This window comes from Carcharodon carcharias, chromosome 10, assembly GCF_017639515.1.
Source record: "Carcharodon carcharias isolate sCarCar2 chromosome 10, sCarCar2.pri, whole genome shotgun sequence".
Classification (NCBI taxonomy): Eukaryota; Metazoa; Chordata; class Chondrichthyes; order Lamniformes; family Lamnidae; genus Carcharodon; species Carcharodon carcharias.
The window spans coordinates 116,978,782-117,006,574 of record NC_054476.1 but is presented as its reverse complement, the minus strand read 5'-3'; the positions used below and the strand labels follow the sequence as shown (position 1 = coordinate 117,006,574).

At 38.9% G+C, this 27,793-nt stretch overlaps 1 protein-coding gene across 3 annotated transcripts in view; it reads right to left on the bottom strand.

The window, feature by feature from the left end:
- Positions 1–12,325: 12,325 nt before the first annotated feature.
- The window catches only part of ap2b1 (adaptor related protein complex 2 subunit beta 1), a 325,740-nt gene continuing 310,272 nt past the window's right edge, over positions 12,326–27,793 (bottom strand). For all 3 annotated transcript variants that reach the window (XM_041196885.1, XM_041196884.1, XM_041196886.1), the window contains one exon: positions 12,326–17,442. In XM_041196885.1, coding sequence (XP_041052819.1) covers positions 17,368–17,442 — 75 coding nt within the window. In that variant the 3' untranslated portion in view covers positions 12,326–17,367. The remainder of the gene's footprint in view (positions 17,443–27,793) is intronic.

Genomic DNA, 27,793 nt, shown 5'->3' with positions numbered 1-27,793 from the left:
TATGTATGTGTTTATAATATTTCTTGTATTAGTAAATGTTTAATTTAATTTTATATAAAGTCTCTTGAGACTCAGTTGTCCTATTACTACTGAATTCAAAGCCTGCATCTCGACACCTACAAATTACAAAAATAGGTTATGACAGTTGTTTCAAATTTCCCTCTGAGATTTGAAAAACTCAGCCTTTACCATCACCTGCGTCATAATAATTGGGGGGTCATCTGGGATATGTTTGTAATTCCTTGATTTTTTTGGATCTGTGAGTCTTAAGGCTATGAGTACAAGAAGCACTTTGAATTCAGGAGTGGGTGTGAGGTATTTTTGAATTGGTGAGACTGAAAGATGGCTTTAGTAATTGCTAAGACTTGTCTGGGAGTAGGAGAGATAACTCTGATTGGGTTACAAAAAGTATGTAAGAGTAAGTTAACAGAGTTGGCGGATAAATTACAATTGGGATTAACTGTGGGTGCTAGGAAATCAGACATAATTGAAGTGATAGCACAGCATTTGAAATTGGACAGAATACCTGAGAGACAGAGTTCTCCAAGCAGTGGTTCATTGGAATGGGCTGAAATTCAGTTGCAAATGAAAACAGTTGAATTGGAAGGAAAGGAAAGGGAAAGGGCATTCCAAAGGCAACAAGTTGAAAGGCAGAATTGGGAAAGAAAATAGGAAAGGGAGTTAGAAATTGTGAATATAGAGGAGGAGGAAAGAAGAGAGAGAGAGAGAGAGAATTCCAACTGAAAATGTTGGAAATTACAAAAAAGAGATGCTAGGAGATGAAGAAGGAATTATCTCCAGAGTAGAACCCAAAGTGGAGATGTTTAAATTTGATCTTCTAAAGTCTAAGGAAAGAAATGTTGAAGCATTCGTTATTTCATTTGAGAAGATAGCTAAACAGATGAAATGGCCACAGAAGGACTGGATATTATTGTTACAATCCTGGTTGGTGGGTACAGAGTATGAGGTATATGCTTCGCTGTCTGAAGAAGTATCGGTGAATTATGATATGGTAAAAGAGGCTGAGTGCATATGAGTTGGCTCCTGAACCATACAGGCAGAAATTTAGGAATATGAGAAAATAGCCTGGACAAATTTATATTGAGTGTGAGAGAGTAAAACAATGTAATTTTGACTTTTGCATAAGGGTGTTAAAAATAGAGACAACTTTCGCAGCTCTTAGAGAAGTAATTCTTTCGGAAGAATTTAAAGATTCAATTCCTTCGGTAGTGAGAACTCATGTGAAGAAACAGAGGGCTGATTCTGTAAGGCAAGCAACAGAGAAAGCTGATGATTATGAGTTAGTGCATAGAGCTAAACCATTTCTTGTCACCCTTTTAAATCCGAAAAGGATAGGAAGTGGGAAGGTGAAAGGAAGGTGGGTAGTCAGGGAAGAGGAGTAGCTGAAAATTCCCAGGAAGTTTTTTTCTCAGAATAAAAAGGAAGGTGCTGAGGGTAGGAGTGACATTCTAAAGTTGATGTGTTTTCATTATAATAAATTGGGGCACACAAAGTCAGTGTGCTGGAACTTGCAAGGAAAATCTGTTGGAATTATTGGGGTGCAGAAAAGTTCTGGAAGTAAAAGTACTGTGGGTTCTGAGGATCAGTCATGGGGAAAACCAATGGTTTGTGTACAAGGAAAGCAGAGAGAATCGGTGATAGGTAAAGAAGCGGGAATGTGTTCACAGTTTACCCAAGAGAATTGAGGAACAGGTTGCAGAAGTGTTTAAATATTTTGTGTATGAAGGGAAAGTCTTTCCATGTGTATAGGGTGGGGTAGGTAAAAATGTTAAAAGGATGGTGGAAAAAATGCCCATTGCAGGGGCTCAATTTATTCTGGGTAATGATATAGCTGGATCACAAATGTGGGTGATGTCTATGGTAGTTGAGCAGCCTGTAGAAGTGTTTTCAATAGAGGTGTTACAGAGAGAGCATCCTGGATTGTTTCCAGATTGTGATAATGAGATCATAGGCCCACAGGTTGAAACAAGAAAAACAAGGAGGACAGGCAGTTCAAAGGCAGGAAGAAGGTATTGGAATCCAATTAGCAGGCACTGTGTTTGATAATGTTGGTCCTCTCCTGTGTCTTTCTGAACATTCAGGTGAAGTGTTCAACTCAAGACAGTTAATTGAGTTGCAGCAAAAGGATTTGCAATTAAAACAGTTATATCAGACAGCTTACTCAGAAACAGAGGCAAAATGTATTCCAGAATGTTATTATGTTAAAGGCGATATTTTAATGACAACATTGGGGCTGGATCGTGTTTCAGCAAATGAAAGCTGGAGGGCCGTACATCAGATTGTTATCCCATTGGAGTATAGAAATGTGATTCTGTTGATTCCTCATGAAATTCCAATGGGGATTGGGTTGGGGGTGAGGGGGGGGGTGGGGTTGCATTTAGGAATTAGAAAGACACAGGCAAAAGTACAGAAACATTTTTATTGGCCAGGATTGCATAGGGGTGTAATCAAATTCTGTAGCACATTACACATGTCACATGATAGGGAAACCACAAGCCATGATTAACCCGACACCTTTAATTCCAATACTAGCATTTGAAGAACCTTTTACTAGGGTCATGATTGATTGTGTAGGGTCCCTCCCTAAGACTAAAAGTGGAAATCAGTATTTACTGACAATAATGGAAATCAGCACTTACTGACAATAATGGATATGTCTAACAGGTTTCCTGATGTGATACCATTAAGAAATGTTAAAAAATGAGATGACTGTGGAAAAGTTAACTTTTTTTTTACAAGATATTGTTTACCTAAGAAAATACAATCAGATCAGGGTTCAAATTTTATGTCACAGCTGTTTAAGGAAGTAATGAACAGTTTGGGGATAAAAAAGTTTAAGTCAACAGCTTATGAACCGGAGTCACAAGGAGCTTTGGAAAGATGGCATCAAATGTTAGAAACAATGATGAGTGCGTACTGTCGGGATTATCCACAGGATTGGGATAGGAGAACTTGTTATTTGCTTTTAGAGATGCTCCTAATACATTGACTGGTTTTAGTCCTTTTGAACTAGTTTATGGTCATTAGGTAAGGGGACCACTGAAATTGATTTATGAAAAATTGGTGGGTCAAAATCCAGAAACTATTCCCCTGGATTATGTATCAAACTTCAGAGAGAGAGATTAGACAGAACATATGAGTTGGCTAGGGAACATTTAAAGATATCATGGCAAGCGGTGAAAGTGAAGGCAGATCAGAAAGCTAAAACTCGCTGTTTTATTGTTGGAGAGAAAGTGCTAATTCTGTTACCAGTACTGAGTGATGCATTAAAGGTAAGGTTTAGTGGGCCTTACAGGATTGAAAAGAAATTGAGTAAAGTAAATTATTTAATAAATACTCCAGACAGAAGAAAGAAGCAAAGGGTATGTCTTGTCAATATGCTTAAAAGTACTTTTGACAGGGAAGAGGAACAAAAAGAGATATTAGTGGTCGTAGATAATGAGAATGAGGTAGAAATGCAGGACTTTGAAATTGATTTTCCTCTAATCAAATTAGATGATGAAGGGATACTTGAAAATTTAAATGTAATATTGATTTACCTTCCAGAAAAGTATCCAAGTGATTTAGAAAAGCTATTGCAGTCACACAAAGCTATTTGTGAAAATAAGTTGGGGAGGACAGATTTAGCTATACATGATGTCTCTGTAGAAGTTTCATCTTTGATAAGGCAACATCCTTATAGATTAAATCTGACAAAGTTATCACAAGTACAGAAAGAAATTGATTTCATGATTCAAAATGATATCATTCAGTCTAGCTGTATAAACAGAGTTCGCCTGTTGTACTGGTACAGAAACCAGATGGAACACAAAGACTGTGTGTGGACCATTGAAAGGTGAATGCGGTGACAAAAACAGATTCATATCCTATTCCACTGTTGGAGGATTGTATTGAGAAAGTGGGATAATTAAAATTTATCAAAAAGATTGACTTGCTAAAATGATATTGGTATGTATCGTTATTGGAGAGGACAAAGGAGATATCAGCTTTTGTGATGCCAAATGGACTATATTAATTTAAAGTCATGCCATTTGGTATGAAGAATGCACCTGTGACATATCAAAGACTGACAAAGTAATTGCAGGTTTAAGCAATTTGTGCTGTTTATATTGATGATCTGATAGTTTTCAGTCAGACGTGGGAAGAGCATCTACAACATTTTGAAGAATTATTTAATCGATTACAAGAAGCTAATTTGGTGATGAATTTGGCTAAAAGTGAATTTGCAAAAGCGCAAGTTCCATATTGAGGCCATAGCATTGGACATGGTAAGGTGGCTCCAAGAGATGTGAAAGTCAAAGCTGTTGTGGATTTCCCAGTGCCCACAAGAAAACAAGAAGTTTTGAGATATCTGGGCATGAGTGCACTCTACTAGAAACTTGGATCAAATTTTAACAGTGTGATTGCTTCACCGACTGAACTATTAAAAAAGAACAAGAAGTTTCAATGTACACAAGTGTCAGAAGAGATTTGGTAGTTTGAAGACTGTATTAACCAGTTTTAGTAGTAGCCAATTGCGTCACACAATTTAAGTTGGCCATTGACGCAAGCAATATAGGCATTGGGGCCATACTGTTACAAGATGACGACACTGGAATTGAAAAACCAATATGGTGTTTTTCACAGAAGTTGAATGCGCATCAGAGAAGATATTCAATGATTGAAAAGGAGACATTGGGTTTGGTGTTAGCATTGCATTTTGAAATCTATGTGGCAAACAATTTGTCAGAAACAATTGTTTATACAGATCACAATCCATAAAGTTTCTGTACAATATGAGACAAAAGTGCAAGGCTATTCAGGTGAAGTTTATTACTTCAACCATTTGATCTACAGGTTATGCATGTTGCTGGTAGAGAAAATCTGTTTGCAGAATCGTTAACAAGAGTTTGAAGCTTAAAGGGAAAATTGGGCATTTTAAAATTTGAACACTGAATTGGAATGATTTCTGCTGATACCATTTGTATATATATATATATATATATATACGTGTGTTAATGCATCTGGTAATGTTACAGTCTAATAAGTATAAGATAGTGTAACATAGGTTATTAAAAATGAAGCCATTTTTTAAAATTATGATGGTTCATTTTTCGATAAGGAGGGGGATGTCATGAAGAGATATTGCCTATAATGTTATTTGAAATTATTTTTTTAAAATAGAGATCTAGTGGGGTCTGTGTCTGTGTGTGTCTTAATTGGATTAAAGCCAGCTAGTCTGGGTGCTTTGATGTATAATAGTTTTGAGATGCTAATTAGGTAAACATAAGGAGGGTAGAAGGTAAAGTATAGATTTGTATTTGTTAAAAGAATCCATTCAAGATTGTGAGTGAAATCTTACACCTAGCTAGAAGATGCCAAACAACGTGTTTACTTTTTTCAGCTTACTAATAAAATTGGTGGGATGAAAATATGTTATTGTTAGAAGAGGTGAAGTCAAAAGCCTAGTGATACAATGGAACATTTACATTCAAAGAGAAAGATATGTATAAGGGAGAAAGGAGATTGTGGGTAAGGTAGAGGCATTTTAAGATCCAAAAAGTGTGAGAAACCCCCAGCCTGTAAGCCTCAAGCTGCTGTCTGCAAGGATCTAGAGCTGAAAGAAACTCATTTTGAATGCACTGTCCAGGGTGTGCTTTGCCAGGTGTCTGTTTAAATCTATGAGGTTACCTTAACAGGGGCATAACTAGAGTCAGATTAATTATGGGATTTTTGTAGTTATTATAGTCATAATTTTGTAGACATATGTATATGTTTACAATTTTCCTTCAATTAATGAATGTTTAATTTAATGTTATAAAAATCTGCTGAGAATTGGTGTTCTTATTACTAATGAATTCAAAGCCTGCGTCTCGAAACATACAAATTGCAAAAATGGGTTATGTCAGTTGTTTCAAGTTTCCCTCTGGGACTTGAACAACTCAGGCTTTATCATTGGCTGCGTCATAATAACTAAAAGGCTCACGAAACAATGGTCAGGACATATTGAGTCAGGGGCCTGGTAGCAGAATGGATTGAATGATGGCTCAAGAATCAGAAATTTATGTAGAACTTTGGTTTGGCTGAATTTTGACCACTTTTGAAAGCACTAGAGAAAGTGCAGAAAAGATTTACAGGGTTACCAGAATGAAGAGGATACAACTATCAGAAAAGGTGTGCGGACTGGACACTTCTTTGGAAAGAAATGTGATCGAAGTCTTTAAAAATTATCAAATAATTTGTCAGGTAGGATTTGAAGGAACTGTTTCGAGTAGTGGATGGGTCCAGAAAAGGGGGCCATAAGTAAAATCCTGCTCTTACTTTTACAACACTCGCCCAGGTTGCTTGACAAATTACTTCATTCCTGACCACTTGGTGTAACATTTACTGTTCAGACTCAAAGTCACTGTGAAAGCAGACAGCGAGTTTGTAACCTAGCAATGCCACATGTTCTCCTAGCATTGTTATAGAGAGGTGCTCAGTCTTCTGTTTAATTGAGAATGTGATTGAGTTGACAGATAAAATTAGAAAACAGAAAAATTAAGATTTATATATTGAGAGTTGATGTGTGGTTCCTCATCTCTTCTCATGTCACACAAAGCCATTGTCAGAATGTCAGCCATTTTAAGTGTCTAACAATTTCAGAATAATGGATTGTAATCTAATCAAGGAGTTCAGCTTTTTACAAACTTATGAAAGTGAAGCTCAATTGGTTTAGATATCATCCAAATCCCAGAGAAATTCTCTTTCTATCTGTTCTGACAATGTTAAAGTTTGTTTACATATACTATTTCATGTTTACTCCCACTTCCAGCTGTTGACAAGTTAAGAACTGGTGGAAACTGGTTAATGCTCCATTTCACTGTTGCTGTTACTCACATATTGATGGATGAACAATACATCTTAACTGGTAACAGATGGTCATGGTTCTGTTTTTAATGTTACCTTGTTTGAGATTGGAATTGCTCATATGTCACCACCATACTGTTACCGGAACAGAACTAAGCACTGCAAATCTGAAGATGTAGGGAGTTAGGACTCAGCACAGAGTGCTGGAATTTCAGAGAGAAATAGACCAGAGTTGGTAAAGGGAGTGGAGAACCTGAGAAGCAGAATATCACCATGCCAGTTCTCACAGAAGGTCAGGAAAAGGCAGGAGACATATGTTCTTGATCCTGGGGATCAAGGTGGCTGGAAACAGGAGAAAGGCTCCCCAAGCACAGGGGCTGAATGCGGATGTTTAGGAAGCTCCTGGTCAATTTAGATAAGGTAGCAAAATTAGCAGAATAGCTGGAATTCATTAGGGCCAGTGCTAAGGAGGTTGCTGTCAAAGAAGACAGCAAAAATCTAGCATGGGATAATACTTGACTGAGAGATAGTTGAGAAGGGGAAAAAGGTTCAGGAGGTTTAAAAAAAACCATTTGTATCATGCCTTTCACACCCTGGGGACATCTCAAAGTGCTTTACAATCAATAAAGTATATTTAAAGTGTACTCTCTGTTGTAACTTTAAATGAGGCAGCTAATTTGCACACAAGATCCCAAAAATAGCATTGTGACAATGATCAGATAATCTGTTTTAGGTATTGAGGGATAAATATTAGCCAGGACACGAGGGAGAAGTTCCCCTGCTCTTTGAAACAGGGTTTTCTACAGCAATATGACCAAGCAGACAGAGCCTCAGATTAAAAATCTCTTGGTAAGTAGTGTAGATGGATAGACAGTCACAGAGAGACATTGATAAAGTGAGTGACACTTCTAGGAAGTGCACTTTAGACGTAAGAAAGATAGATCATAGTATTTTCTAAATGATGAGCAGATGTGAACTGTGGAGGAGAAGACAGAATTAGAGGTCCATGTACAGAAATCATTAAAAGCTACAAAATAAAAAGTTAAAAAAAAAATTAAAAAGGCTAATGGGATGCTAGCCTTCATCGCAAACGGGGCTTGAATACAAAGAGGTTAAAGTTATACTACAGTTGTGTAAAGTTCTGGTTAAACTGTATCTGGAGTACTTCATTCAACTTTTGTCAACTAAGGAAGGATATACTAACCACGGAGGGGTGCAGTCCACAATCAACAGAATGATACAGGGCTTAAAGTGTGAATTATGAGGGGAAAGGCTACATACAATAGGTGCGTGGTCCACAAAGTATTGGTGTGGGAGTCCAAAGCAAGGGGAAATAATCTTAAAATTAGAGACAGGCCATTTAGGAGCAATGTCAGGTACCTCTTCATCCAAAGGATAGTAGAAATCTATAACATCCCCGCTTCCACTCTCCCCTCCCCCCAGCCCCAAAGCTGAGGCCAAGGGTCAACTGAAAAATTGAGATGGCTAGAGTTTTATTAGGCAAAGTTAACAAAGGCTGTGGAATCAAGCAGGTAAATAGAGTTAAATTATGAATCAGCCATGATTGAACAGAATTGTAAAACAGGCTCAAGAGGCTGAATGGCCCACTCCTGTTCCTTTGTCTCATGAGAGCACCTCTGACAGTACCGTACATGAGTCAGCCTAGGTTATATTCTCAAGTCCCTGGGTACAATCATTTGAAAGGATTGATTGTCATGCTCATACCTACACATCAATCTTTTACGATATTTTACAATGTTCCTTCCCGCCCCATGTCATATGACAGAGCATCCTGAAAAGGCATCCTTTGCCAATATTTCCAACTTACTTTAGTTTAAAGACTGATGGCCACCTTCAATTTCATTGAGGACTTGGAAGTACAGCAACAGCATGGTACAAACATTTATAAAGAGCAATAAGGGATGATGGCTCTCTCCAAGTGGATCAATCATACTGACAGCAGTATAAAGTGGACATGACCTATGGTGAATGACCTCAACTCAAAACATTTATTGCTGTCTAGATACTGAATAAGAGATCTTGTATGGAGCACCTTAGATTAGTTCAAACAACTGATTCTAAAATAATGTAAGGGGTTGGAACAAGAGCAGTGGATCAGTAAACTATCCTTTAATTATGTACCAAACCATTCCTCCATACACAGCTGTTAGAGCTCTTTGTGCACACTGGAACCAGGGCCATTTCACCAAGTACAGCATAAAACTGGTGACATTGTGGAAGTAAATTGGTAGTGTCATTCAGAGGCCACAATATCAGCTACTGTGAGAAATGGACAGAGTGGAAGGTTCTTATTGTTCAGCTATAGTGAGAAGTTTATTTGTCAGTTTTGTTCACTTGGAAGCACTTACTTCAGAGGCAGAAGGCAGTTAGTTCAAGCTCCACTCCGAGACTTCGGCTTAAGACGTAGAATGATACTTCACAGTAGTATTTTAGGAGTACTGGGTGCTTGGAGGTGCCATTCTTCAGCTGAGAAGTTAAACCAAGGCATATTTGGATCTATTAATCCAGAAGTATACCAAGAATCACGTAGCACTTTCTTAAAAGCAGAGTTTCTTTTAGTGCCTGGCTATCATCTATCCCTAAAGAAACGTAATCAAAACAAATGAACTGGTTGCTCAACTTCCTTGGTTTTAGCATCGTAGACATTTACACCACAGGAAGTGGCCATGTAGTCCACTCTTTGCTAGAGAAATTCAAAACTAATCCTAATGTCCCTCACACATCCCATAACCTACATCATCTTCCACTGCAAATATTTAGCTAATTTTCCCTTAAGGGTGCAACGCTCTCTGCCTCGTTTACTGGTGTGGCAAAGGACTTCATTCTCCAACCCTCTGCATGAGAAAATTTCTTATTTCTTCCCTCACACTCAATGACAAGCTTAAATTGATAACCAGTCATCACCAACTCTTCAATCAAAGAAAATAGTCTTTATTTATTCACCCTATTAAAATCATGCATTATTTCCAAAACCTCCATTCTTTCCAGCTTTCTCTGCTGCAATGTAAGTAATTCCTGTATCTCAAGTTTCTAATTTTAGTTTTCCATGGCTAATATCATTCTACTGAATCTACTCTATAGTCCACATCTTTAATATCCTTCCTATAATGAGGTTCCAGATACTGAATACACTATACTGTGGCCTAAACAGTGCCTTGGGCAGATTTCTTACTGGTATATTTTTGCACTCTAATGTTTCTATTTATAAAATACTTCTGCCATTTTTATGGTTTCATCTACCTGTAGTTACTTTTAGAGAATGTATTTGAACCCTGAGGTCTCTTTACTTATCCACACCCTTTAGTATCTTTCTGTTGATTGCATTCCCCAATTTCTTGTTCCTCTTCCCATAATTTAACATTTTTTTCCCCACCCCCTTCATTCCAACATTGGTGGCTGCGTCCTTGGCCATCTAAGCTTTAAGCTTTAGAACTCCCTCCCCAAACTACTTTATTTTTTTTATCTCTGTTCTGTTCCTTTAAGATTCGACTTAAAAACTCTCCACTTGCCTGGATGAGTGCAACTCCAACAACACACAAGAAGCTTGATGCTATCCAGGACAAAGCAGCCTGCTTGTGTGGCACCCCATCCACAAACATTCACCTCCTCCACCATTGATGCGCAGTGGCAGCAATGAGTACCATCTACAAGGTGCACTGCAGGTATTCACCAAAGCTCCTTCAACAGCACTTTCGTAACCCACGGCTGCTACCATCTAGAAGGACAAGGGCAGTAGATAAATAGGAACACAACACCTGGAAGTTCCCCTCCAAGTCACACACCATCCTGACTTGGAGCTATATCACTGTTCCTTCACTGTCACTGGGTCAAAATCCTGGAAATCCCTTCATAACAGCTCTGTGGGTGTACCTACACCACATAGGCTGCAACGGTTTAAGAAAACAGCTCACCATCACCTTCTCAAAGGGCAATTAGGGATTGGCAATAAATACTAGCCTAGCCAGCAACACCCACAGCCCATGAATGAATTTTAAAAATCTCTGCATTTGACAGAGTGATCATTTGCCCTAATGTCTCCTTCTTTGTCTCAGTGTCAATTTCTGTCAGATAATGATCTTGTGAAGCATCTTGGGATGTTTTACTATGTTAAAGGTGATATACAAATGTAAATTGTTGTTAATAAATTGCATTTACTTCTGATGAAAGGTCACAGGCGCAAAACATCAACCCAGTTTCCCTCTCCACAGATGCTGCCAGAACTGAGTATTGAGTTACTTTGCTTTAATTGCATTTACCATTTGTCTGCCCATTATCTGTCTATGACCTTAAGTCTTTCATATTTTTCGCTGTTCACAATTTTCAGTTACATGCCCCCTGTACCCAATAACAAATCACCTGTATATATTGAAGTATAAAAACAGGCTAGCATTGATACTTAACACATTGTACATTTAAAATGCTGGGAGAGCGAATTTAAAATGAAAATGCAGCCGGCATAGAAATCACTGCACAGGCCCAAAATTGAAATGAGCAAACTTAAAATAAGCAATATCACTGGGTTTAACATCTAGTGAAGTTGATCAACACACAAAGAGCCAACCACTCATCAGTAATGCCTAGCAACAGTGGGTGATTAGACATTAACTTTTACTCATGCCCCAACTAGAAAGAACCATCTAAGAATGGGACATTGTGATAGATCGAGCACTGCAGTTGCTGAAAGCTTGACAAGTTCCACATTGAGGAGTTCGTCCCACCAGCAGAAGAGTTAAATGCCCCTTGAGAGCTGATTATTCTGCTGTCTAGATATTGATTCCTTGGTTTAGAGGCCTTATGTATTGCTTGATGCTGTCTTTATAATTATGCAAACTGTTTTAATGCTGGTGCATTATTAAATCATTAAAGGTAACTTTGATTAATTAACAGAGTACTCTAGGCTACTGTCCAGGTCCACAAATCTCTGGAATATCTGTATGCCTACAATACTGAGATCAAAGATGGTTCCAACATTGACCCCTGGGAGTACACCATTTCCAACTGTTCTCCGATATAAACAATGATCATTAACCCTACGCTCTATCAATTTGGTTTCTATCTATGCTACTACATTTTCTCTTAGGCCATCTTTGTGGGTTCTTGCTGTGCACAAAATACCAGTCATGTTAATACTTGTTAGAGTCCATTTTAAAGTGTTTGGGATATCCGAGAGATGGGGCCAGGCATTGTATAAAGAGGAGTTCCTTCTTTGCATTTAATTCACTTAATCCAGACATGTTCAATTCTGACACTGCATGCCAGAAGCTGATAAAATGTTCCACCCATAGCAAACCATTCAATAAATTCAGTCACCCCTGCCCTCCCCAACCCTAAAATAAATTCAGCAATGAAGAACCGTTGATTTTCCCCTTAAAGCACTGGGGTGTAATGGTTAAGCCCTGGCTGCACATTGTGTTTGAACGTGACTCATAATAGCTGACAAACACAGCAAAAACACTTTTCGGGAAGCCAGATTTTAATGGGCATATAAGTGTATCAACTTTACCAAATCTGGTAACATTCAGAAGAGCATATGATCTACCAATTTATCGGAAATCAGAATTCTAATATCTGAGCCACAAGGGCATGTTAATATTAACATATTATGGATAAATTTGGAAAATAATAATTATTTTTTTATACACACACCAGTACAGCAGACAAGCAATACAATATATTTGGAACGTATTGAGAGAGGATAGAACTTCATTAAGTAGTCTCACAGAAATGGGGGAAGGTACATATCACCAACCAAACTAAACTGGAAGCGCTTTTTATTCTTTCAAAACAACAACCCACTCATTGAAGGGTAGGCCATTCAGCCTGTTGAGCATGCTCCGCCATTCAATTTGATCATGGCTGATCATCTACTTCAAAACCACCTTCCTGCATTACCCCATATCTCTTGATGTCATTGGTCTCCAGAAATCTATTTCTGTCTTGTGAAAATGTTCAACAATTGAGCTTCCACACTCAGTGACTGTGCACAAATTGACTTTAGCACAGTGCTTTTATCTTTCACCCAAGTTCCACTTTTGTGGCTGGACAGTGAATCTAAAATGCATTACTCTTAAGCCATTCATCAATCCTGTTCAGGGGCAATGCAGAAACCTTCCCCCACCCCCATATCAATGGCATCCTTTAGGAGGTGCACCCGATTGATTTGAGCCTTGCAGAAACTTGTTGTGTTCCCTTCCCACCATAATGCAAAACTGAGAACACATAAGCATTTTACCCCTCCCTACATGGCAACCAAAACAATTCTCACCAGAAGTCATCTGAAGGAAATAACTTTTAATACAGTTGTTATAGACCATAGTATGTGCACACAGATATACTGATAGCAAGCAGCAGTATGCTGGCATCAGATTAAGCATTAACGAGTAGTGAGCTGGAATGGTTTGAACACACTAGATATTTCATTAGAGTAAAATGCTGTTGTTTAAAAATATATGTATGGAATTTGTTCCCACATTCTGAAAGGCAAGGATATTTTTTACATCACTTGTAAAAATGGCTTGCTGTGCCACTTCAAAAGCTAGTTATAAATCACAAATAGGCCAGACTGGATAAGGACTCCAGTTTTCTTTCTCTAAACAAAATTAACCTCTCAAGCTTTTATGATTAAGCCAACTTTTATTTCCAGATTTTTAAGAGTTCTTAAAAGCTGAATTCTAAATCTCAAACTGCCATGGCAAATTTGAACTCACCTTTTGATTATTAGTCAAAATCTCTAAATTGTTAGTCTAGTAACTTAACTATTATACTATAATACCTGTATCTGTAAATTTATGTGGCCTGTTGCAAAATAAGTGTAACTTAAGAGACTGTGAAAATACCATCAGTTCCCTCAATAAATGTTTGGGCATCTATTTGCTCATCCTTTGATTGGAATGTAAAAAATCTCAGCATACAAATAAGTTTCTAAAGCCCATCCAATTCCCTTCTCTCCAGGATGTACTGAGTCCTGCTGTAATAAAGTTCCAGCCCCATTGATTTCTTCTCCAAGTCACTTCTCCAGCGGAGCTTAAACAGAGTGCCGGCAGGGTATTTATGGTTCATCCCCATCTCAGCTGACAGCCTCACATACATATTTCCCAACAAAAGTCACTGCATGTGTTTGAGATCGGGGACTCTGATATATCTTCATCCTAGTCAGGAAAGCTGGTGCCAATTACGGAACCTCTACTGGGTGTTGTGGTTGAGATTAGCTAGCCCAGCACAATAGATGAGAATCGAATACAAGAATAAAGGCATTTTACTACAATTGCACAGGGTTTTGGGAGACAATATCTGGTGCAGTGTGTGCAGTTTTGGTCTCCTCATTTAAGAAAGGATATACTTGCATTGGAGGTGGTACACTGAAGGTTTACTGAATTGGTCACTGAGATGTGGGGTTGTCCTGTGATGAGAGGTTAAGTAACTTGGGCTCATATTCTCTGGGGTTTAGAAAAATGAGAGGTGATCCCATTGAAACCTACAAAGTTCTGAAGGGGCTTGATAGGGTAGACACAGGGATTGTTTCCACTGGTCGGGGAGACTAAAACATGGATGCACAGCCTCTGGATAAGGGGCTGATCATTAGGACTGAGATGAGATGAAATTACTTCAAATAGTTTTGAATCTTTGGAATTCCCTACCCCAAGAGGGTTGTGGATGCTCCATTGTTGAATATATTTAAGGCTGGGATTGACAGGTTTTTGGTCTCTCAGGGAATTAAGATATATGGGGAGCAGGTGGAAAAATCGAGTTGAAGCTCAAGATCACCTATGATTGCATTGAATGGTGGAGCAGGCTCCATGGGCCGCATGGTCTAGTCCTGTTTCTTGTATTTTATGTCTCTAGTCCCTAGGACGACTTGTCACACTCACTGAGCCACTTGAAGCGTTTGCTGAGGATTGTTCTGTTTATAGTGGCTGAGATTTTTTTTCTTCCTGTGAATTGTCTAGCTTCTGTTTGTTATCTGTGTCTGTGTCTGAGAGAAGGAACTGTGCGTCGTGTGTTGTGGACTAAGAGGACACTGCTCTTACTCTCAACTTTTGATCTTTCCAGGATAATTTGGTTGGTTTAATCCAAATTATCTATGGAATTTCCATCAAATAATAAACTTGGTTTAAAACTGCAGACAGATTAGCAACTGAGAATCATCATCTACTGCAGATCAGCAATTTTTTGTCACAGGGAAACCTATACAGTACACGTGCTAAATTGCTGTTATTTGTACTAATGCTGATTTACTCAGAACACATATTTTTGACTATAAATCAGCATCGCACTCCTGAGCAAATCAACATTTAACCCAAGATAACAAAACAAGGTGAAAGATATGTATCATGTGTCTACTCAAAGCTAGGATTGTAGCTCATTTGGGATATGGTGGGGTGGGATAGATCGGGAGAAGTAAATAGAATTATTTAGAATTAAATCCTGTTGGTATTATACAGGAAGGTACTTATCTTTGTGCTGACAGTACCTTCTGACATCCCACAACAGGAGATTATCTTACTGGAGATCAGGAAAAGATTTGAAAGCACTCTACATGTTGAAGTACACCACCATAAAACAGCATTGTAAGCTCTGAGAACTAAGTGATAACGTGGCCTGTATTTGTTCAGTCCCCACTTTGCTTGAGTGCTCCATCTAATGCCACGAGGAACTCTTGATGATTGTACAGCGAACTAAGGCTCTGTAGTTACAAAGACACAGCAAAAATAAAGCAGGAAATTGTTCAAACCACTGTGAAATACTTTTACACAGACATAAGTAAAATGCTGTAGGAGATGAACCTGCTATGACGTTTTCCATTATGTGGTTTTCAGGTTATTGAATGCAATGCACGGTACATGCTTGCACTGCTGAAGGTAAGGTTCCAATACAACACACGCTGTTGGTGATCAGCAGAGATTACAATCACCCTGATTGTTTCAAACTTGATTATGTGTAATAGTCATATAATACTTAATGACAATTCTTAAAATTGCCAACCTTATGGACAGCCAATAGCCTGCTAGCATCCAGTTACTAGGGATCAACGGGCTATGGAACTATTATAGCCTGAAAACAGAATAAGATGTTCACTGAGTTTGAATCAAGAGAAATCCATAAAATATGATCCTTATTCCTGATTCACTAGGCAACCACTGGAAAGAGGGACACTTGGCCAGCCACCTGTCATTTACAGGCTTAGCCAAAAATATCTTATTGATATTGGTACAACAATCAGCTACAGCGATATGCCGAAAGACTAATTCCATTCACTAGCCCCCAACCCGGATTGTCAGCAAGACATTATGTAAGGTTTATTCCCCTTTATTCAGTATTTTATATGCTTATACATTGCATGTGAACATGCAATGTGTTGTATCTGAAAAAAAAAATTACAATTACAAAGAAAAGGCTGGCGATAACAAAGGTCAGTCACTCAATGCATCACCGAGGTATAGGTAGTGAATAGCATTTCAGCAAGACACTGCCGTCTGTTTTACCACACCACTGTCATCATTTTGACAAACAGTTTATTGAGAACAGTGACGGATTTTAAAAAAAATCTGAAAAATTGCAACAAATACAAATAATCTACAAAAATTGGGAGCCTTTTACGAGGACAGTGCAGGCATGGTGTCCGATGCGGTTTACAACTGCAAATAAAACACTTAAAATTGGCGACACTTTTGAAGATGCAGCCTCTCAACCCTAAGTGGAAAATTCCTCACGTTTCAGCAGTGATACAGTATTCCAATCTAAAAAGTTTCAGGAAAAGTCAGATGTCAGCAGTTTCAATGAGAAATAACAACCTCTTAAAGACAACAGGGATCCCAATCACAGATTAGCATGGATGGCTGACATAAGCAACTGTAGCTTCTTCGTAGGAATACCAATACAAAACTGTTGGAGAATCTGTAAGAGTTTGGCAGCAGAAACGTACGGACATCTGAAAGGATATTTTACATAGATGTGATTAAGTGCAACTTTAACAATAGAACAAATTATTTAGTGAGGAAAGCAACTCCAGGGGTTAAATACTTCAGGTCTCCATACTTTCCCCTTAACATACCTCCTCCTCCTTTTAAGACACACACAACATTTTGGTCACCACCCCACACTTGATGTATCCTATGGGGATTTATACGGTTCCTGAATTTCCTAGCCCAATTATACACAGAGTTAAAAGCAATTGTTAAAACAGAACAAACTTGGCACACAACAAATGTATCAGATAGAATAACATCACCTTGAAATAGTGGTCTGAACAGTGTTTTTTTCAAAAAGAAAGCAAACAATGAAACACAAATTTCTGGCACCAAAAAAGACTGTGATTGACACCTTCTGTTAAACATATACAATTGTAGGCTTCACCGTTTAATCAGTGCATTTCCATTAAAAAAACAAATGTAGATTTTGTTTATAATCCATTTCATATATGCACTGATAGCGATATTTGCTCTATGGAGCGCAGTAAGACAGGTACTTCCATTACGATTGGGGAACGGTTTCTGATCTTCAGTTTTTCAGAAGAGTGTCATAGACTTGGTAGACATAATGTGATACCTCTGGTGCTCTGCATTTTAGAGACAGCTGGGAGGGAACAGAAACAAAACATTAATTGAGAGCCAAACAGAAACAGCAGGCACTGCTCAGGGAAATATCAAAACTCCTCAGCAGGCATATTGATATACTTCACTGAGACAGACCCTGCAATACCAGAGAAAGTAAAAATCAAGAAACTAGAAATAAAGACAAATGGAGAATATGCCAGTCAGCATCTGAGAAAGAAAGAGCGGTTAACATTTGTGTGGAGTTTTTCATTTGCACCCCAACCTAGCTAGTCAGATGCTGACTGGCCAACAGTAAATTTTCAGCACAGTACAACTACAGCTTAAATGTATATAGTACCTTTAATGCAGTAAAACATTCCAAAGCGCTTTGTGACATCATCAAGACAATCTCACACCAAACCAGTTAAGGAGACAGGTGGCCAAAAGCTTGGTCAAAGAGGGGAAAGAAGAAAAAAAGATTCCAGAGCTTAGGGCTTTGGTAGCTGAAGTTACTGTTACCAGTGACGGAGTGATGAAAATCAGGGGTGCACAAGAGGTCAGAATTGGAGAAACACAAGAGAGCGAAGATTTGTGCCGCGAGCTTACAGGGATAGGGAGGGTCAAGGCCATAGAAGGATTTGGAAACAAAGATGAGAATTTATTTATTTAGAAGTTTAAAAAAAAATCGAGGCATTGCTGAATTTGGAGCCACATAGGTCAGCAAGGAAAGGAACGATGGACAAATACTGCTTGCCGGGACTCAGATAAAGGCGGCAGTGTTTTGGCTGAGGTCAAGTTTATGGAGGACGTAAGGTGGAAGACAGGAGAGTATTGTTACTCTAAACTTGCTTATTCTAAAGGGATGTATGAGGGCGTCAGCAGCAGATGAGCTGAGTCAGCAGCTGTGACAGGCGATGTTAAAGATGTGGCAGTAGGCAGTCATGGTGCTGGAGAGGATATGGGCTTGGAAGCTCAACTTGGTCAAACAGAATGTTAAACATTGGTTATAACACACATTTACTAGCAATTCCATAGTCGAGCAGATATTTGTACTAAACTCATCAGCACATGTGAATTTAATCAATTCTTAAATACAAGCTGAATGAAAATCTCCTCTCAGACTGAAATATGAAAGCATGACTAGATGCTCAGTGTAGCAGCAACAATGCAATCATTGGTTAATGTACCACGTAAATACTAGTTATAAACAAACATTCAAAGTGCTGAAATTTTCCCATTGTTTTCCTTTTCGCTTTCCCCTGCCAAATGTATCCCTTTTACTCTGGAGATCCTGTTCAACAGATACCAGAAATCCTTCAGCTCAGAAACTCCAACTGTACTGCCTCACCATTTCTTTACTGCTCTAGGCTCCGCTCCTGCTGGGTGGATGCATTACCATCTCTTTTCTTTTAGGTGTTTAGGTGACTGACAGCTTTAGAAAGAAATGATCATACAACAGTCCCACAACTGCTGAGAAATCCACAGAAATACTGTTTGCCTAATATGGATGCTCTTAAAATGTAACTTGCTAAACTGCACAGCCAGAACACAAGCTAAATACTGTGGGTGCTGGAAATCTGAAATAAAAACAGAAAATATTAGAAATGCTCAGCAGCTCCTGTGCAGAGGTTTGGTTAGTGTTTCAGGTTACTGACCTTTTACCAGAGCTGGAAAGAGTTAGAGGTGGAACAAGCTTCAAGCAAGTACAGAGCCAGGGAAAGATGGAGGGGATCGTGGTGGGTGGAGATTGCACAGATTTTTCTCGGCGCAGAGCTTCCTGTTGCTTAGCTGGCCACTACTTTTGATAATATCAGAGACAAGCTTGGAGATGGTGCTTCTGTGTCCATAATGAGTTTCTGAGATGCTGGAGTTTATACTTAAATGGAATTGATACTCCACAGATTACACACAATAATACGAAGGCTGAGAGAGACCTCACACTGCAGTTAATGAGCTCAGTGGTGAGATGATCTGCCATGACCTTTCTAACTTCTCAGTACAACAAAAACTTGCATTTGTTCTTTTGTCTGTGACATCTTTTGATTATCTGCTCCTATCACTGCTTGCTTGTCCCTACAACCAGACCACCCCCTCCATTTCTTTCCCCCCACCCAACCGCAACTGCCCCCACCCCCACCGTCCTTAAACCAGCTTATATTTCACCCCTCTCCTTGGATTCACCTAGTTCTGTTGAAAGGTCATGAGGACGCGAAATATCAACTCTTTTCTTCTCCACCGATGCTGCCAGACCTGCTGAGTTTTTCCAGGTAATTCTGTTTTTGTGTTAAAAACTTGCATTTATTCAGTGCCTTTAATGTGGCAAAATGTTCCCTAGGCACTTCATGGAACTTAACTGGGCAGAGGTCGACACTAAGTATCTCTCTCAGATACTGTTATTCCCCTACAGACATTTTCCAGCACACTGAGGTTGTTGCCAAGTTCTTTTTTTCACTCCTTACCTTCACCAATTACCTCTCTCTGATTTCACCTCCCTTTGTTCTCACCCATTTAGTTATTTAAAACCCAAGCAGGGTTATCATCTAATCAGTTCCATATTTACTTAGTGTTTCTGGCCTTGACAAGTAGCTACACAACCCACAGTGGCCTTTCACCTAGCCTTTCATAATTAAAAAACTCCTGAATATGTGAGCATATTATTAAACCTACATTACATATATGGTACCTCTCATAACTGTGTAATATTTATTGTATTAGTGTTGTGGCCCCAGCTTCCTTTTCAAATGAGCTGATAAACCAAGGACCTGTCTGCCTGTGAAGGCAGATATAAAAGTTCGCATGGCGCTAATAAAAGAAGAGCAGGGAGCAATTCCCCTGTCATGGCCAACATTCCTTCTCCAATCACTCATGTTAATGGATTGTCTGGTGTTACGAATGCAAAGTTTTATAAGATGGTTATGTTTTGGACTGTCTCTTTTAATTTAAAGTAAATCAGGGTGTCCTGGAAGAGGGGATGGCGTGAAGTTGTATAGGACTCTGCCCGGCAACAGGTCAGGTGATGGTTACCATGAGGACAGGGGGCCCAGGTCAAGAAATACTGAAACAAATGTGCCATATTTCACACCTGAATACAAAGAGGAGGGACAGCTGTTCCTGCATTGTGCAGACTTACAGATCCTGAGGCAGTCTGATTTTTAAAAAAAACCCTGAAAGAGAGGCAGAGAGAGAATGTGTCTTGGAGAGAGAAAGAGATCAGCAGTTGCTGCTGTGATAAGCAGAGGGAAAAGGCTGTTTTTCTCTGTCAGCTTCCAGACAGAATGCATGTGAGCAGATGTCCTCTGGTCGAGGAGACAGAATACATAGAAATTTAAGTACTCTGAAAGATTTGTTCTGGCATGGCCGGAGGAAGGAATCTTGGAGAGAGCCATGCTGCTGGAGGTCGATTCAGGATTTCTAGGAAGATTGAGGGAAAGGTACTTCAACGGTCACTGGACACTATGACTCGGTGAAATGGGGGAAGCGAGCCCATTGGAAGCTGGGAGTAAATTTGGACTGGGTTCTGTAAAGACTAAGCCTGCAGGCAGTGTGCTGTAATGTATAAATTCAGTGTGGAGTTATCAGTCATGTTAAGACATTAATAAGGGTTATCCTTTCTATAGTTGCCTATCAAGTAATGTTGATTTTAGTTAGTTTGTTACAGTAAAAGTCTTAAAACTTGAAGTCCTGTGATGCGATTCCTTTAAGTTGGTCACTAGAAATTCAGATACTTTTTTCTCCCCCACAAGTTATCTGTCTCTACAAGGATTGTCACACTAGTCATTTATTAATTTGTGGATTACGGAATCTGGTTCTGTTCACACTGACACTGCATTCGGTAACACATTAACAGTGTCTATCCCTCAAAAAAATCCTTTAATTGTAACTTACTTTGTAGTACCCTGAGGACGTGATAAGATGCTACATTAGTCCAAATGTTTTCTCTGTGCTTATCAAGGCACCCTATGATAGTTCTAGGGATTCAGCCACTTTCCATTTTTGGCACTGCGACTTTGAACCACTCCCGAGAAAGATATTGTGTTGTTAGATGCAGACCATAACACCTTACTCATTGTCCCTGAAAGTGTGGTATTTCTCCATTTAACATAAATGCAGCCTCTCTGTTGAAAAGCCAATTAGTAGCAATTAGGTGCTATGGATCCACACCCACTAGTTCTAGAGGTGAAAAGCCAGGATCCATTCCAGTATTGTCAAACATAAATATTTATGTTACTCATGACAAATGCTTCTCTACAACGTGCCTAGTTTCCTTCACATTTGCATATGCCATCATAAATTTTCTCCTAAATCAAGTCAGCCTAATCAGCAAATTCAAGAGAGTGGTAATGAAACACAATCTAATGAGATTTTATTACTTCAATACACTGTGTACTGATTTTTTTTTACACTGTAACACCAATGCAGTATGAAAATCTAATTCCACACTTATTTCATTGGTAACTGCATCACGTTGAATCTGCTTATTTGCATTAATATATCTTTGGTTCTGACCTTAAACTCCACGTACTGTACATGCAGACTAAATAGCTTTCGGTATTAGCCCTTCCTGTAAACTGAAAAGGCTTGCTATGATAAGAAAGGTCAATTTTTCTTGTAAGTTTCACGCTTCCCTTCCTGGTTTTCCAATAATTTCACCTGACCCAATGTAAACAACGACTGAAATTTACAGCACAGAGGGAGATCTTTCAGCCCATCATTTTGTGCAAGCTCTTGGCTAGAAAAAAGCCAAAACCAGCACTGCTTCACTCTCTCTGCGTAGCTCTGCACCAAATATTTATCTATTTTCACACAAATGATACAATGGCCTGCCTCAACCATTCCCTCTGCAAAGTATTCCTTGCTCCAATATCCCTCTCTGATGATTCCAAATCAATAGTCCCTTTGTCACTGACTCCCAAAGTAATCTTTCTTCAGTCGCTCTTCCAAAATTCTTATTTTAAAAACTCTATGAGATCTCCTCTCCACTTTTTCTGCTTCAGTTGAAACAGTCCCAAGTTTCTCCTTATAACTATAGTTTCCTGGTGTCAGCCTCTTGAATCTATACCATAAGCTCTCTATGGCTTTAATGTTATTTCTATGAAATGCCCTGTGATGTAGCATTTGTCTTGTATTACTTTGTCATAGCTCTTGAACTCCATCGGCAGAAAGTTTCATCCACGAGCAGGCCCAACCTGAACAGGAGTGAAATAGTGCGCAATAATGTCGGGCGAGGGTCCCAATGTCATCGCGCACTCTCCCGATATTTCGCTCGGCAGGCGCACGCAAGAAGTGGCAGTGGGCCTGCTGACAATTTAGAGGCCTAGTAAGGCCCTTAACCAATTAATTAAATTGAGTTTTTTGCTGCCCGTCCAACAGTTCGGTTGGCGGGTGAGTGAATAGGTCTGTCAGCTTTTGCATTTTTAACAAAACCTCATACAAGAGCGGGATGAGGCTTCGGACAGTAAATAAAACATTTTTAAAACTAATTTTTTAAGATGTCCCTGCCCTGCGCAATGCGGCCGCTGCACCCACCCATTAATAAAAATCAAAATTCTTCTGACCATTTTTCTATGGCTTTTTGCACTGGCATTCGCATTTTCCAGAAATTATACAATATTAAAGAATGTTCAAGGCAGTGGGTAAGTTAAAGGGACTTAAGGCTTACAAATCCTTTAGTGGCATATTGTTTACGATGCTAAGAGAAACTTGAGAAAAAAAAAATGTGACATTGGCTTCCATCAAAAGAGAATTATTGAGCACAGCTGATGTTCTGAAAGACTGTAAGCATGTAATTTAAACAGTGCAACACATGTGCTCAGGCAAATGCAGACTCATCAGCCTCATGTACTGTAAAATAATAAAAATTAGTTCAAAAGGTACAGTAGAGAGGCACTTCAGTGGCAATAACCTAAATAGGGAACAGCCAAAATGGACTTGAAAGGGGAGTGTCCTGCCTGACAAAGATCCTCAATGACTTTGAGGTGCGATAATAAAGTAGGAATTGGAAATTTCCATGCTACATCTCATTTAGACTCCCAGTATGTCTTTTGGCATTTAGCATTTTGTTGTTCTCTTTTGAAAGCAATTCTCTAACTGGAGGAACCAATTTTTAAGTTTTTCTAACAATTCTCAAGGAACTTGAATTACTAAGTTTCTTGTTCCCCCAATCTTATTGCTTTAGAACTTGACTGACGCCACAGTTATTTCCAGTCACCAGCAGCTCTCCCAATTGATCCAAGACAAAGGTGTGTTAACAAGCCAATGAACCAATGTGCATTTTTCACCAGGAGCCACTGGATAATGATCAGATGTGGAAACCATGATTGATTTTCACTGTCCTTGATAGCCCAGGGGCCCCAAATCCAATTACAGTTGCTCTGCTGCTACTGACTGGAAAAAGCAAATTCAGTACAAACCAGGAATTAAATCAGAAATTTCCCAGTTCTTCGTGGGTCACAGGCTGCTACAATTTACCTCCAGTTCAGCAAGTTAAAGTGATCTTTAGTCACGATGAGGTACTCCTGTAGAATGATAATGAGCCGGATTTTGCCGTTAAAATATGGTGACGTTAACTGCACTCAACTTTATGTGCAAATTGGATAACATATACTGACTTCACACGCACCATTAAATGTGGAAATCTGGAAGTTGCTTTTTGAGGTGTAATGTTCTGTTGTAAACTTCCTGAAAACAGCATCACGCCATCTGATCCACCATTTAAATATTCTGAATGGCGTGAAGTTGCTGGACTTAACCCATAGAAATGGATTAAGCTCGCCAGAGTTAGGGTTATTCATTCCAGTTTAAATACCCTTTTAATGGTGTTGTAGGTCTTAATTACAACTAAACAAAATGTCTGACACTGAAAATTAACTTTTAACAAGTGTGGAATCTCATTCCTACAGTTTTTAATAGTTGACAAGAGATTTAAAAAATACAAAGTAAAACTTTTTTTGTCCTTTTTTCTCCACTCCCTCAATCCAATCTTTCTTTCCTTCTCTGCTCATTTCCCGTTCTACACTTGATTTGACATTGAATTCAATATTCCAACTTAACATTTTCTGGTTCAAACTCTGTGCTGCTCATTACCAAACTTTCAATCTGACTGGTTGAAGAGATACTGTTGTTTTCCCTGTTCTTACATCTTCCAGATATAGTGACTTTGGATATTAGGTTGATAGCAATTTGCCAAAACGTGAAAAGTCAATGGGCAAGTGGTATTGAAGGCGTAATTCTGGCATGTGGGAATGAGCTTGGACAAGTTGTATGTGCATGAACACTGGGATCTTTATGCATAGTTATAAATTGGTCTTAGACAGCTTTTTACTATGAATAGTTTTTTCTCTATAATACTTCCCTATTTTAAAAACTGATTTTTAAATCACAAGTGCTAGAATTCAGTACCGAATCCTTTCAAGTGAGAATTGCTACGGAAACCAGCATCCTCTGGTTGAGCATGTACATTCCAGGCAACACTTCTGCTCTGTTCTTTGAAAATGCCACTCCCGATCAGGCACAAATGTTTTAATGATTTATAAACAGCCAAGCCAGGACCAGAAAATAAGCAAAATAAATTTAGTTAAGATTTTTCTGTTTAGAAAGCCAGTTAATTTTATGTCTGATCACAGCTAAAGTTGTGTACGAGAATATATTCGTAATGCTAAGGCCAATGAATAAACTGGTAATTTACTGACTCACATTAAGTATTTCCATCAATTTAATGCTAGCTCACCCTGTGACCTAATGGGTGAAGGCTGCTCTGTCAATGAATCACACAGAAACAGGTTCTATAGTTGAGGGGGTCCTGTTCTTAATCCTTAACCAATAGCCTGCGTGGACAAGACTTGTGTGTGAATGTCAGTGAGGACAGGTTCAGGCTTGGATCTACTGTCCTTCAGGGTAGAATGATCAGCCAACAGTCACTGACTGAACTCTCATAAGGAATGGTTAGTATCCTGAAAATAGTGGAGGGCATACAGTACTGATGGAATCATCTTATCCCAGCAATAATGTGCATAGTGAGAGAGGAGCAAAGATCATACTGCTGGTAATCAAAGCAATTACATCATTTTAATACCTTCACACAGAGAGATAAGTTTTATAATGTACATCGAGATGTTGGCTTGAATACAAGTGAAAGGGAGCGAGATGGAAGCTTTCATGAATTGTCAAGATAGTGTACGTAAAAGAAGCCTTCCATAATTGACAATAGGGGAGGAACTGCTGGATTTAAATAGTTTTTTTTAAACCAAGATGGAAGCACAGCGAATTAAGGGGAAAGATAGTGATATGAATGCAAAATTGGCTCAGTGTGACAGGAAGCCAAACGTGGTGGTGGATGGATGTTTTTCAGACTGATAGGTGGTTTGCAATGTTGTTTGCCAAAAGTTACTTTTCCAATTCGTATAGACCACCTACACTCGGATGTAGGAACAGCTGTATAAATTTAGCAGATGATATGAAATTGGCAAAGTAGTAGACTATGATGAGAATAGTTATCGGCTTCAAGATGGCACGAGAAGAGTAATGAAATGGGTAGAGGCGTGGCAGCTGCAGTTCAACATGCAGAAATGTGAAGTGCACTTTGGGAGGACTAATGTGGAAAGACAGTATACTATAAATGGAGTGATTCTGCAAAGTGTAGGTGAGCAAATGCCAACATTACTCTCCTCTTCTAGCTCAATTATTTCAGGTTTTTAATTTTTTAAAACATTTTTCATATGCTTAAAATGAAAAACCTGAAATGATTGGGCTAGAAGGAGACTGCAATGTTATCATCGACTTCACTGGATCAGAAATGCTAGAGAGCAGCAACAAATGAGATTAAAAATCAAAAACCAGCTGAAGTAGATAAGAGTTGATTAAAAATATAACATTAATATTTACTAAGCTGTGCAAATATATTTACTAATCAGGAGAATGGCGAGAGGACTTCACACAGACAATAATGATCACCCTAAGTAAGAAGCCAAAGGCACACCGATGTTCCAACTTTCCTACAATTATTCTGACTGTCCATGCACTGAAGGTTGTGTTGAGAATTGTAACAAAGAGTGGATGGAAAGGCACAAGACTACATCAAAGATGACCAGTTTGGATTCCAAAGAAGGATGAGAGAAGCAATCGGCATTATAAGATTAATGAGTGAACACAGTGAGTGACTAATGAGTTTGTTCGTGAATTTTGAAAAGCATCAGATTGTGCTGACTCTTGACAGTGCTGGAAGACATTGGAGTAGACTAGAGGAACAGATGACTCAGAAGAAATCTGTACATGGGTCAAACAGCAACAGTAAGAGTAGCCAATGGTGAGTGCGAACCATGTGTAATTGGAAGAGGAGTTTGACAAGGATGTTGTTTATCAACAGTCCTCAATGATTAAAGAAATGGTTGAAGACACAGAATCTGGCGTTAAGATTGTACGGTGGGGTGGGGGGGGCATGATATCATTATAGTTGCAGATGACAAAACACTTGCAGCAAGCACAGAAGTAGTATTACAAGAACTAGTAAATAAACTTGTAACAGCAGGCATGAACTTAGAAATGAAAGTGAACATTGGCAAAACCAAAGTGATGCATTTCTCAAAATCACCAAGACATCCATACGTTCATTGAAGGAAGAGAACAAGACAAGTGCAGGAATTCAAGTATTTAGGAAGCATAATATATGCAGATGGAGGGTGCAACAAAGAAATAAGAACAAAGGTAGCAATGGGAAAGGTTGCATTTAGTAAGAAAAAAACAGATGACAACCAGCAAGCTGAATAAACAACTCAAGAAGCAACTTATAAACAGCTTGATTTGAAATGTTGTTTTGTATAGATGAGAGAAATCTGCATTAGGAAACCGGACTTGTAAGAGACATTATGGAGGAAAGGTTTCAAGGAAAAAGATGAGAGGAAGAAAGGGAATATCAATGCTGGATAGCTTGAAAATTGAAGGAAGTTATTGAAAAGTGAAAAGACTGGCACAGGTTAGAGAGACTTTGAGCCAAGGACCTGCCTTCAGGCAGAGCACACATGATGCTGAAGTGTGCGGAAAAAACATGAGTGTGCCTATACATAAAAGAGACAGCGCATATTAATGAGGTTACTTGGGGTTATAAACAGAGGAATAGATCATAAAAACAAATCATACTAGAACATTATAAATCATTGGTTAGGCCTCAGCTGGTGTACTGTGGGCAGTTCTGGCCACCACACATTAGGAAAGATGCAAGCCTTAGAAATGCAACAGAGGAGGTTTACCTGGATGTTACCAGGGATGAGGAGCTTTAGTTATGCGGAATGGTTGGATAACTCAGGTTTATTCCCTTGGAACAGGGAAGGTTAAGTGGTGACATAATAGAGGTTTTCAAGATGCCGAGAAGATCTGGGCAGATGGAGAACAATGATTCC